Below are 13791 nucleotides of genomic sequence, written 5' to 3' on the forward strand. Positions count from 1 at the left end.
TTGTAATCTTTTTTCTTTTTTTGATAACTTTGTTCGAATAGAACCAAATGCAAGAAATGAGTTGATAATCTTGATTTCAGTTGTTTCCATTGATTTGTAACCTGTTTCTCTCGAGTGTTCGGTTTCACCAGCTAACGGCCACCTCGGTGAGAAACGCTTTTTCCTTCGTTAGGATGAAAATAACCCATGCTTTGGTGTGATGGGAATAAGCTTTCATAACTACCATCTAAGACTTTTTATTTCACAAAAGGCAATAGCGACTCCGATTTGTAAGATTCATGTACCTGGAGGCGTCTTTAAGAAGAACTGCATGAAATTAAACATTGACTTCCGGCAAACCTCAGAAGCGGGTGGCCTCTTTCACATGCCATGATATCGCACCGTTTTGACAAAGAACGACCTGTGTCACCAAATTAAAGGTGAAATATCGTCCGTGGTGGTTTGGTCTGGGGGCTTTTTAATGTTGAGGGATTCTACGCCAATGTGAACAGAGAACACTTACAGTTTAATTCAATTTCTTCCAGCAAGTTCTTTGTCAAACAACAGACATAATTGGCAGTGGAGATATTTATTGGTAAACTTTACATAGGGCATCAATTAGTAACAGTGTAAGTCGAGGCCTCGCTCAATTGTGTTTAGCAACCTTTATAATCTAAAAGGTCGATACTGTCGGAAGAAAAAGATCAGTCACTGTCGAGGTTCCAATCACAGGTAAGGAAAGGACAGTATCTTGTGAGATGAGTGGATGGTTCGCGATAGTTTTTGTTTTGGTGACATCGTTCCTTCTGGTGGCCGGAAACAAACCCAACAACTGTGGTGTCTATGGTCATTGTTCCACTGATAAAACAGATTCGAAGGAAAATTTGAACAACTTTGGGGCAAATTCGAATTTTGAGAGGAAAAGAAGTCAAGTTAATCAAACCAAAAACTATGTCAAGGAAGAAATATCTTCAAAGAGGGACGACACTTTCACAGATGTGCTTAAAAACCTCTTAGCTAAGGTGGACAAGGCCAAAACTGCAATCACAAACTTGAATAGTGTACCTCAAAGAAACGCTTCTTCTACCGTAAAACCGGTAACGAACCCCGTCAACGTCTCTAAAACAACCGCAGCCCCCGGCACCAGCACTCCCCCAACTGTTCCAACTACGCTAAGCTCAAGTTCCACTTCCGGAAGTACAACTTCGTCCCCGGTCGGAAGTGAGGCCACTACGACTGCGGCACCCACCGTTACAAGCTCTCCAAGCCCTACCCCTACGACCCCGGCCGTGAAACCTACGGGCAACGCCTCGTGTAGTGGAGCTTTAGGGGCTTGTGCTGGTGGTGTGCCTGTGGTGATACCCGGTAAAAATAACATCACTATTGCTCCTGGGGTCGTTTTAACTCCAAATGGTGAAATTATCTTAACTCCACACCTTCCACTGTTGCCGGGGGCTGGTCAAACTCCAGGAAGTAAACCTTATCCCGGGACCTTTCCCGCTTTATTAGCCGGGTTAGCCGCAGCAACCGGTGCAGCCGGAGCAACCGGAACGGCCCCAGCAACCGGGTCAGTAGGAGCTACAGGAGGTGTTAACGCGGTGGCTAGACCAGGAGCTCCCCAAACGTCCTCCATTGCTCAACAAAGTAAGTAAAATTGTCAGAAGATCGTCTTATTTAATCCTTAAACTAGGCGTGGTTGAGAGGTGAAACAGAGCTCAGTTGGGGTTTGTTACTTGAATCAAGCCAAGTGAAGGAAAGCGGCTCCTTTATTCGAACTAAGGGAAAGAAAAATTATTCAGTTTGAAGTTAGATGTCTGAGAAAAATCTGCTGCTTAACAAATATGACCCTATTGTTTGAAATTTTCAAGGACTGCCAGCTTTAGGTAACAGTGCAGCGAGGGTTAATAAAAGACTCAAAACTATTCCGAGTGGGATGATGGGTACTGACACCACAACGATTAAGAGGTGTCAATTCTGATGTAATACAGCAAAGCCAAAATACCATAATATGAGTTAAAAATGTAAAGACAAATATAGTCTTAAAACCTTAAGAAGCCAAAGGTACGAGGAAGGCAAGAATGAGAAGCAACACAGACACAGATTGCATTTAAATAATCTTGAAAACACCAACAATTAAAAACTAATTTGCAAAGTTGTCTTTTTTACAGGTCCATGTGTCAATAACTTCAAGAGTTGTCAGGATTGGGCTGCTAAAGGAGAGTGCACTAAGAACTCACCGTTTATGATGGTAAACTGTCGACGTAGCTGCACCAACTGTGGTGAGAAAATAACCAATAATGTGTGAGGTTTTTATTGTGTAAATTGATTTTCGCGAAAAATGTTGCAGACTTACATATTCTGTTTTATGTTATTCTTCACCTGAATGAAAATGTATTTTCCATGTCATCTCTGACGTTTTAGTTGTTGTTTTTCTCATGCAGCAAAGTGCGAAAATAGCCAACGGCAGTGCATTGATTGGTCAAAACATGGAGAATGCAGCAAGAACAGGCCATATATGGAGCAAAAATGCTGGCGAAGTTGCTCGAAATGCGGTCAGTAAGAAAAAAAAAACCTCAACTGAGGAAAGAAAAATCTGTTCTTGTTCCGGTTCTTATCCCATGCTTAATGTTTTCTAGTCGACTCCCATAGTCAGTTTCAAGTCTTTTTTTTGTCACGGACAGATAGAGAAACGCTAGCGTTGCCACGAAATTCAAAAAATGACATAGCTCAGTAAAGTTTGATAATTCAAGGTTGGAAAAATTCAGCCAAATAACGTCGCCATATTGTATAGCAGACTTGCAACGAGTGTTAGGGAAGAGACCCAGGGGGCATATGACCCATTTTTGCAAAAAAGGACAGTTTGTATATTTATTTAACCTGGCATGCTTCAATTTCAAATGGGGCGTGAGCTTTAGGAGCCTTCCTATCCAAAAATAATTTTCAAGGCTATCGTGATTTCCCCTTTTTTTAGCAGTTCAATTACAATGTAACTAACATTGACTTCATTTTATTCAAAAGCTCCTTGCGTAAACAAATTTCCTCACAAATGCATCACATGGGCTAAAGATGGCAAATGTTCATCAAATAGAAACTTTATGGAAATGATGTGCTGGAGAAGCTGCTCAAATTGTGGTAAGAGGAAACTGGATTGCTTGAATGATTGTCTACTGCATCCAATCAATAATTGGAATAGAAAATGAGAAGCGACTGATCGCTCGCCTGACCCTTTGACTGATCGGCAAAACGGACACCCCGGCAAAATGTTTGCTTGATACACTAAGTTTCTTGAAATGCCATGTTGTGACAAAGTAGATCACTCTTTTTCTTTGCTAGAATTGCAGTTCCTGGGTGGTTGATACGCTTTATTACAGATCATAGGGATTGGGTTAAGGCCTTAGCCGTTATTATGCTGTATTCCAGAGCAGGATGTTTAATCTCACAGCAACCTTGTTCCATCGTGACAGATAAGTTAGGTTCCGAAAATTTCAAGGAACATGGCAAACTGCCGGAGGTTACCTGACATGAAAGAGATAAAAGAGATGAGACGCAGCATTATAGCGTTAACTCGCTGAACTCGGGATCAAACGGTTCGGGTACAAAGCCCTCGAAATCCCTGTGCTCTTGATTAGGACACTCAAAACTCCCCTCTTCACTCAGGACTGAAAATTGTGTCGGCAAACTGTCAGGAAAACCTAGAGTACCTTACTAAGAGCTGGGCGCTAACCCTTCAATGGATCATTTCTACTAGTTAGTCGAATAGGTTTCCTACCTTTCTTCACATTTCAATTGTTTTCACAATTCAGTTAAATGCGAGAACAAGCGAGATGGATGTGTGGATTGGGCTGCGGATGGGCAATGCACTAAGACTGCTCCTTTTATGTTAGAAAACTGCTGGAAAAGCTGTTCGTTTTGTGGTGAGTTACATTTTATAGGTTTTGATGATAATCATTACTATTATAGCGATTCACTCAACATTAAGGCTCCTTTCTCAAAAGGATGGCCCGAATTTAATCTCCTCTCTTGTTGTAACTCCACTCCTAAGAGAAATATCCATTGATGGAGTAAAGTCAGAATGAAAGCTGAAGCTGGTGTTGAAATTATGCGGAAACCGTTAATAGTGTTGATAAAACTGTCACTATGATACTGCGAGTTAAAGACTGCAGTAACTGTCATCAAAATGGACGACAATGTCTTTCAAGGGAAAATTCGTTACATTACATTGATAACAGCTTCCAGCGTGTACGAAAGATTGTAAACAGTACTAAAACTATCACAGAACTTGTTGAGAAGAATAAGTAGAAGACTGTAGTGCCTTAGAAATACTAGCTCAAAGACTATGAATTACGAAAAAAAAATTACCCGTTTCGTTTTAAGTTATCGAAAAAGAGTGACACCAGGTCGCACACGTCATGCGGCGCTAACAATAACTTTTTTAGGCGCCAGGATTGCAAATTATTACGTAATTGTCTTTGTTCGGGGTTTGCTTAGTTTAGTTTTCGCGTCTTTGCAGATTTGTTACCTTTGTTAATTAGTCTTATTTTGTAAGCCAAACTTTTCCCGATCGGAAGATGTATTGGTAGCAGAGTGTTAGAGTGTCTCCCGAAGAATCTCGATACTAGTATATCTTTATACTAATCGTCATTATTATTAGTATTGTTGTCATTATTAAGGAAACTTAAATCATTTTGATGATTGTTATGATGCATTTTAATAATATTAATTAAATACCATCGTGAGTACTTAAAATAGTTCAGTACATTTGTATGAGTTTAGCTGAAACCTCAGGAAAACCAACTTAGGAGCACAGGAATTGCAAAGAGGAAGTTGCTTGAGTCTTTTTCATTTTTTTTTAGGCTTCTAGTAGGCCCTCATTAATAGCGCTTCGGCACGAGCGTTTTTTCGCCCGCGTGAAAGGTTGAGGCTTTGAACGACGCGATACGGCGAGAGATCTCCAAGGGGTCTATCACTAATATAGACCCCCAACAAACCTCTCCCCGACTCGTCTCAAATCATCCTGCGGACAGATAAACGCGCGTTCTGCAGCGCTACGTTATTTCGTTCGCTACATTCCATAATGTTGAAGATGACGGTGATGAAGTTGATAATAATGATGATCTTCATTTTCATCATTATCGTCATCATCATCATCATCACCATCATTATTTTAATAATTTATTAGTCCATTATTTATGTTGTTCCCTTACAGCTCCTTGTATCGATAAGCATCCTACCAATTGTCCACTCTGGGCTAAGGATGGAGAGTGCAAGAAAAATAGGAAATTTATGGAAGACAATTGTTGGAAAAGTTGCTCAAACTGTAAGTGCTTTTATTTCATTGCTTGTGTATCAATAATAAAAATAACCTTTCGAGGGTGATGAGAAGATTCTTCTTGATCCGCTCTTGATTTCGATCTTGATACTCAAATGGCATTCGAATTTTTCCCCACAGGTTGCAAGGATAAAAACAAACACTGTTCAGAGTGGGCCAAAGCCCAAGAATGCACAAAAAACCCTGATTTTATGAACGAAAACTGTGCTAAGAGTTGTAAAAAATGCTGAGCATATATATTGCTACTTCACTCAGGCAATGTTGGAAGATCAGTGGGGAGCTCTTCTCGAAACACCATCTTTTACAAACCATTTTAACGTCATTATAACACAAAATATTCAACTTCTAGAGAAATGAATTGCAGTAGTCTCTTGACAATTTTTTTGTTTGACTCAAGGCCGTTTTACTCATCGATTTACAGTCAACAAAGCTATTCAGTATACGTCTAATGGTTATAAAGATAAATTAGACTTACAAATCTCGTACGTAGATGAAGTATTTCCTGCGAAGTGGCCTAGGTAGGAATTAATAGGACCGTATATACATCCTTGATAAAGGATATTCCCATTGTCACGTGCGCATTGTAGTTAGTTTTCCGCTCATAAAGGAAAGCTGTCTAACATCGATTTATCGGTTCCTATTTTATTATTCTTTCGTTTTTAATGATTAACGAGAGCACTTCATTTCCAATGAAAATATGTGTCAGCTTGGAGCCTATTTTTAGCAAATGTCAATTTTAAAGGTCGCTTAAAAAGAGAAATGTAGATAATGTTATGATAAATGTCTTCCTAGGGAAAAAAATAAATGGCCAATGTAGAAGAAAATTATTTAGATAAATAGAGATGAAAGTCAAATGGAACCACAGTTTCGTTAGCTGGTTATTGTCCGTCTTGATCCATTTTTCTTTAATCCTCCTCAGATGGGGCTTTAGGAAGCTTTCTGGAACTTCGACAGAGGGAGGGATGGGAAGGAAGATGAAGAGAGCTTTTAGGAGGTTAATCCCCCCAAATACTTTTTTCAATCCCTGTCACTATGAAGGTATTCCATTTTTTACCAAAAGCGAAAAAAAAAACAAAAGCAAAAGACAGATAAAAAAAACCGTGTAACAACCTTAAAAGGTTTGTCCTGAGTATTTAACCAGTGATTTGTTTCACCAATCATACCTTGGTAGTAGAGCACATAGGTGGGGAGCCATGTTTTACTCTGGCTTTGACGTCGTGAACTGTCGGTAGATTACCGTACACCAAAACTTTTAAATGAAATTACTTTAAATATATCTATCTTTTCAACATGAAAAGATAGTTATTAAAATATCGCGCTTTATTACAAAGGGCAGTTGCACTGAATTGTGTCACGATCCAACAAGATTAAACTCAAACAGCAGGGTTAGTAAGCTTGGCAGATGTTTCTCAGTGGTCAAGATCTTTCCATCTGCGATTGTTTGTGTCAAGTTAATAGTGTTTTAGTCTAAGAAAATGGACTTCTCAGCCTCCTACCGATAAGCACGTTCATTTAACAGTTTTAAGGTGATGCTTTAACTCCACAAAGCTTCGACCAATAAGATCGTAACTTAATACGTAAGAAACACTATGAAAGGTACTTCATTATTTAAGACTTTCAGTTAGTCTGATTTAAGCATGTAAGCTTTTAAATCTTTAAGATTTAATTTTACATCAACTTCAATACATTTGTCTTCGGTTGCATGGTTGCAAAATGGAGATTCGTTTTGTTGTAATCCACCTTTTAATGTGGTGTATAATATACCTTAAGGTAAGTAAAAAAGGTTTTTATTTACGCCAGCGTTGTTTGGAATTAAGGCGTGAAGTTAATTAAGACCTACGTTTCTTCATTTACAAAGTGAGTTTTTTTACCGAGCCATGATTTGTTGTTGTGGACAGACCTAAAAACTTTGGAGATGAAAGGGTTAATCAAATCAATGCAAACAGCTCGTCATATCTAGTTTACGAAGACATAGAAATTATTGTTAATGTCAGGAAAACAAATTTAAAATCTCGTAATTATTCTCTATCATTTTCGAGTCCTTTTCAGCAAAGCTACATCTGGTCCCTTAAATGTATTAATTTCTAGATCTGAAGAAAGAATCCAATCCTGGGCCTCATTCCCCAAAGTGTTGTCATATGTCATATACCGGCAGTTGCGTAACGTCTTAACTCTACGGCGGCAAGGCTTTTCCTCCTTGCAAAGTTAAATGATTCCTTTTTTCTCAATGTGCAGGGGATTTCCATAGCTCGAACTACACCAATATTAAATGTACAGGTTGCAGTAGATGACAGCGAGCCCTTGTTTCAAGGGTAAGATTAGCAAAAGCTAGTTTTAAAACATTTACAAGATTTTTTTTATTTACTTTGTTTAGCACTAGCGTGACTGCTCTCTAGCATATTCAGCTCTTGCTTGTCATAATTAATTATTTAATTGTCGAAAACAACAAATAGATACATGATTAAAGTGTCAGTGGGATATTAAAAATGTGAATTCCACCAGGCGATTATTGGAAAAGCCTATGGAAGGACATTTTTTCAGTTTCACCATTTAAAAAGCAAAATCTTTTATTTATTTGCCCCGAAACAAGATTTTTTGCTCATCTACGTTATATCTAAGTGGCAAGACTGTTTCCCCGCTATAGTCTGCCCTAGCTTGTCATAATACATAATTTAATAGTCCACCAAAAAAAATGAAAAAATAAAATATTTTGAAATTTTTCATTCTTGATTTTTTTCACAGAAACAAAACTAAAGTCAACGTAAATGTAACCCATAATAACAACTCAACGTCTGCGGTTAGCCATGTAACTATCATTCTACAGGCTTCATTTAAAGCAGAATTTGAGTTCAGTAAACTTAACTTCGTTCTCAGTGATTCCAGATGTGCTACAAAATAACAGAGTGGAGGTACGATTCCTCTCTTGTTCGCATTTCTATTCAGTAAATCATCTCATTTCAAGGAAATACTGGAAAAAGGTATAATCACACAAACAAATATAACGGAAAGCCGTCAGTGGACGTTCCCGAAATTGAACCGCGTGTGTCTTGTAAGTTCCCATCCATGTCTTATCTCTTTGTGCATAGTGTTAAGTTCGATCACAGTTTTACAAAACAATTAAAAAAGCAGGAGAAATCTTGAATTAACTAATGTAGTCAAAAAGTTGAATTGATTCAGTAAGTTGTAGTTCATAATACCGTTCTTTGGCTTTTTTCAGCTCAACAGGCTCGAGCTGGGCCAACAATTCTCGTATGAAGTAGTCATTTCCATTGATCCTCAAGGACTCACTGAGCCTGGTCGCCTTCACGTAGCTTATGTGATCAGCACCATAACATATAGCGGTGAATACGATAATTTTACAGATCCAAATAACGGAACAAGGCTGACTAAAACTTCTGACAATTTTCACACTTCGTTCTACTTCTACGTACCAGGTTTGTTACGGAGTGCTAGACTAGACGCCTTTAACTTGTCTCTGCTAAGTACACCAATATGAAAAAAAGGCATCAAATGTGGTCGTAATAAAAGAACTCAAGAGCCATCAAGTTTCATTCTTTCTCGGCCATGACGTACGGACCTCGCTGTGCTTGATCCGTACTTCATGACCTCGAAGGATATAGTGTATTTTTAACGTCTCATTACTTCATCTCTTTATTGAAACCAAGAAAATTTCTAATGATGAACGAAGGTTGTGAAAAGAGTAGAAATTGTTTCGGAGCCTACATGATGGAAGCTGTTATTATCCATCAATCTGCATGTTGAAACATAGGGTAAATTTTTTTTAAAGTAGCATCTTCTTTTCTATGCAAATCTTCACATAGGTCGAAGATGACCAGCACGCACTACTTTTGAAACAAGCCGCCTCACAGCAAAATTGTAATTATAGAAATGAAACCTCTCACAGCCAATATCTCTGACAAACCGATCGCGAAAATGTGCCAAAGATATCGTGATATGCACAGCCTAAAATTTTTCTTATTAGACTCCCCCTGTGTTCAACCGCTGGGCATGAGAAGTGGGTACATCAAGGAGAGCCAACTTTTATCATCGTCATTCTTCAAGACATCTCAAGATTCACCTGGTCACAGTCCCCATCGGGCTAGGCTTGGCAGCTCAGGGCACTGGTCCCCTGCCGATGGAAGCGCTTCAATTGATAGAGAACAGTTTATACTAATCAACTCTGAGAGATTCATCCGTCTGAAAATGGTTTGTTTGAGCACCTTTTATGGTGCAAAACTACTTAAACAAAGATTTATGTGTGTCGTGGTCACTTTTTAAAGAAGTGTTATTCAGTTGTTTACGCTCAGGGTTAAAAAAGTGATCAATTTATGGATTTTATTTCATAGTTTAGTCTACAAACTATTATTGGTTGACTGCATTGGCTTTGTTTACTTATTACTTAAAATTCTAGATCGTGTTACAAGGAAAACCAAATTCTGAAGAACACTTCAAAACTTTTAATGCTTGGACGAGTCTTGACGGGGAGGAGTGGAAGAAAGAAAAACCTCCACCTACGGTTTCTATATTATTATATTTTTTATCTAATAACTTGCAATCGGTGCACTTACTAATAGGAATTCATAGATTATTTATGTTTCATAGGCATCTTCGAACGGTGATCACTCTAAATAACTGACTTTCGAATTAATCGATGAGCTGCCTATTCTATACTGAGCTTATTCATGAGAATCTGTTTACATAAATCTGCACAGCCTAGTGCCTGGTTCCGTGAATGAAAGTGCGAGAAGAGAGGAAGAAAGAAAAAAAGGCGGTGCTAATTTATGATAACATCAGGTCGGGCGGGAAATATTGGCTCCACACCTCTTGACCACGAGCCACTGAATTTTTAACCTTCAGGCCCTCTCACTTAATCAAAGAAGCAAAGAAACAACCCTCTCACTTAATTAAAGAAGCAAAGAAACAAAGCTCTACCGTGTTAGCCAGATATGAACAATGGCTACGAACACACTCTCCAAAATCAAATGTTTTTATGCGCATATCTGCACGGTAAGCGTGTCATACCATTAGCGTGCGAGCGTGTTATAACGTGCCGTGTGCGTGCGTTTACCTTATTCTCTGAAGCCCCGCGGAGGGTGACATATTCTTAATCGTAGACCCCGTATTTAACATTGACTTTTTTTCTCGACTGTTTTTCTCTAAGTTTTAGCTGGAATAGACTTCAGCGCGCCTCACTAGAAATCATACTACCAGCCAGGCACAACTTTATGAAAACTGTTGTCCCTTGATTGTTCACGTAACAGTCGAAACCCCTCTATTTGTGCGCATGTGTTTTAATCTATTCCCAGTTGTCTGTAAAAACGCTTTCCCTGCCTCAGCAAGCAAAATCAACTTTTGTTATTTTTTCATTTTTTTTTCAGCATGAAAGATCTTCAATCGTTATTATTTTTTTTGCCAGGGCCTTGTCAACGTAACAAATGGAAACGCAGCAATCCCAACGGCTTACAGGTCTCCTACTTCTATTCGATTTCTGAGAATTCAGCCTACTTCTTGGCACAAAGGAAGTGCTCTTCGAATTGAAGTTTATGGGTGTTACATAAATGAGACAGCACCCACAAAAGATAGGTTTGTTGATCCATTAGGCTGCTGTTTGCTTAGCCTCTGATTTTGCAGTAAAGGTGCATAAAAATTGTAGGATAAAAATTCATCTTTGTATGGAACATTTAAAACAAAGATATTTTTGGAGACGTACATGTGCCTATACTGGTCAAGCCTAGAACGTTCGTCACAGACCGTCTGAGGCAATAGAACAGAAGATTTTTCTCGAAACACAGTTTAGTCTTTGAACAATTGCCTAACATTAGAAGACGATATACCTGTTCAGTTAAGAAATATCCATTTAAGAAATATCAAGCATGTCTTTGAGCAATTTCACGTCACGTTCGCTCTCTCTTATCTTTAGTAACTCTCTTGGCCGGCGTACCAGAGCACGTGCAGCTACCTAACAGTGAATTATCACAATTGGACTATCATTTTACGTGTAACTATAGTTATAGTTGGGTTGTTAGTCAAGACCACTAAAGTTTGGGACCAACGGCCTTTAATTCCACTCTTGAATTGTATAATTATTCAAATCGTTTCATCTGATAGCTTAAATGTCCAATGCCACTTTTAACATAAAGTATGTCAATTAGCAACACGCTAACTTTGTGAAAGTGAGAAAACATCTTTGAAAAAAATTTGAATCCTTTATTTTAGGAACACAATCCGTGCTGCGCATGCTCCGAGGCTGTCCTAGCGGCGGGAGAATAGTCAATGATGCTCCAATTCTAAAAGCATCCTGTATGCAGGCAGATTGAAAAAAAAATAAAAATTCTAAGTTCTGCCGTTGAAATGTTACTTGTTTCAGAGTTCCCTGCACTTGGAGTGGAAAAGCAGCTAATAACAGATACTCAGATGACTGCTTCCTCCAACGCTGATCTGCCAAAGTTGAATGCTTCTAGTGGCCGATTGAACTTCAACAGCGCTTGGTGCTCAGCAAACTCCAATGAGCTACCGCTCTTTTTACAAATTGATCTTCATGAAATCCACATAATTACAGCGGTAAGTATGAAAGTGAATGATTTGCAGTCTCAAGGTTACCGTGAGTTACCGACCGTTCTTTGAGAGCGACACAGTTCCTTACGATGTTATTCACTTTTGTCACGAAAATACAATGTAATCGAAATTCAGAGCTGCTGATCTACACCCTCGTGCTCCACCACTGAGTTTCACAAAATCGATCATTAGGCAAATCAATACATGGTTTTTGTGTTATAAGCGTCCTGTACGTTGCCATTCCTGAACGAAATGTTCCTTTCATTACTTCCTTCTTTGTATCCGAATATCTCGTCGTATTTTATGGAATTTACCATCTTCCCAAACAGCTTTGAGTAACGGCAACCAAAGCAAAACAGGAGGAAAAGTCTTAATGCATTGTTTTATTTCTTCAAATTGTAGGTCGCTACCCAGCCACGGCATTCAAATATCGGTAATGTTCAAAGCGTGACAAAATACAACTTGAATTATTCAGAGGATGGAGCCAATTGGAGAATATATCAACATAATGGGAAGGACAAGGTAGTTTTTTTCTTCATTTTATAAATTTCAGGACAAAGTTATAAATGTCACCAACCTGCAGGTGGGAAAATTTCCAGAGATGCACTAATATAGCATTCCAACCAAAAGGAGTAACAATAACCCTTAGGCTCCAACTTCTAAAAACCGAGGAAAGCCTTAATTTAAGAGGGGGTGAAAAGCGATATGCAAATCCGCCGATCCGCTACAATTTGATAACCAAATCCGTCAATCCGTTAAAAAAATCGTTCAATCCGAATCCGTTTGCTAATTGCGCACTCCGCTTAAATCTGTCCATTATTGTAGGTATATTGATTCTACTTACTTAACAGCTTATCGGTTTCGTTTGATATTGATGGCATTTCAAGTTCCAACTGCTTGTCAGTGTCAGTGGTGTATCTTTCTTGACGTTCAGATACACGAGAACCCCTGTTGAGCTTGATGGCAATATTTTCACCCAAACCAAGCTCATTTGCCGTGGAGTGCAATGCAGCAAACTCACTAAATAAAATTAGAAAGCGACATTTTATAAGGCAATTTAAGTACCAATAGGCTTTAGAGACCTTTCAATCAATTTCTATTAGCCACAAAATTACTGCTTTGCCTGTTAAAAGTTTTCATAAATTAAAAACTTACCACACGTTTTTACAAAGCTAGAAGCTTGGTCACACTTTTCTAAGTGTCGGAATCCACTTGGCAGCGATTTTTTTTTTCATGTAATCATAGCCTTTGGCCCCTTCATTGTAAAAAGAATGCAACGCATTCTATTGTCGTCAATTCCATTAATACCTACTGAACACGAACAGAGAACTAAGTGAAATCGATGTCAATATACCAGCATGGTCGGCATGTACCACGCGGTTCGTTCAAAGGTCGGCAAACAGTGCTTTAGAAATGTACTTAAAATGCGTCCAAGTCAGAGGTCATCTTTCAGATCACATACCAAATATACTCTGCGAAAAACTACCGGGAAAACTGGACAATAACAGCGCCAAAGACCATAGCTTTCCAATCGAGCCAATCGCAACCAGAGTGTCACGGATAAGAGCATGAACACAGCGCATGTCCCGCTGGCAACATGTCACGGTGTCCTGCTGGCCATAGTGCGTTACTATTTCCCTGATGCGTGACATTCACCCTCCTCATTTAAATGTATGAACGACGATATTTACGATACTCACCTTCTGGTTCTCACCTAACAGTTTCGTTGTTGCTATTGATCTTCAGAAGTTCCTTGGAAACTTAGTTGAAGATATCGCTACTAAAACTCACCTGCCAATTCCGGTGAAGGCGCGACTGATTCGATTTCTACCTCTTGGAATGATGTCTTCTACATGTATGCGAGTTGAACTATATGGAGAAAAATCTTCCACGGAAAGTACGGGTAAATGGTCTTCAAAAAAGTGAAT

At 38.9% G+C, this 13791-nt stretch overlaps 3 protein-coding genes across 3 annotated transcripts; all 3 read left to right on the forward strand.

The window, feature by feature from the left end:
- The first annotated feature begins 418 nt into the window (after positions 1–418).
- Positions 419–6119, forward strand: LOC131787592 (uncharacterized). Its single transcript, XM_059104676.2, has 7 exons — positions 419–1623; positions 2148–2258; positions 2421–2531; positions 2998–3111; positions 3783–3893; positions 5186–5296; positions 5429–6119. Exons 1-7 carry the CDS (start codon positions 738–740, stop codon positions 5536–5538), a joined length of 1554 nt encoding a protein of 517 aa, XP_058960659.1. The 5' UTR covers positions 419–737; the 3' UTR covers positions 5539–6119.
- Positions 6120–7021: 902 nt separating this feature from the next.
- Positions 7022–11564, forward strand: LOC136280755 (neuropilin-1a-like). Its single transcript, XM_066166440.1, has 7 exons — positions 7022–7078; positions 7544–7620; positions 8051–8105; positions 8526–8742; positions 9291–9514; positions 10725–10891; positions 11525–11564. The coding sequence occupies exons 1-7, from the start codon at positions 7022–7024 to the stop codon at positions 11562–11564; spliced, it is 837 nt and encodes a 278-aa protein (XP_066022537.1).
- Positions 11565–11722: 158 nt separating this feature from the next.
- On the forward strand, positions 11723–13789 carry LOC131787593 (discoidin domain-containing receptor 2-like). Its single transcript, XM_059104677.2, has 3 exons — positions 11723–11869; positions 12266–12385; positions 13610–13789. The coding sequence occupies exons 1-3, from the start codon at positions 11723–11725 to the stop codon at positions 13787–13789; spliced, it is 447 nt and encodes a 148-aa protein (XP_058960660.2).
- Positions 13790–13791: the final 2 nt, after the last annotated feature.

This window comes from Pocillopora verrucosa, chromosome 5 (genome assembly GCF_036669915.1).
Source record: "Pocillopora verrucosa isolate sample1 chromosome 5, ASM3666991v2, whole genome shotgun sequence".
NCBI classification, from domain to species: Eukaryota; Metazoa; Cnidaria; class Anthozoa; order Scleractinia; family Pocilloporidae; genus Pocillopora; species Pocillopora verrucosa.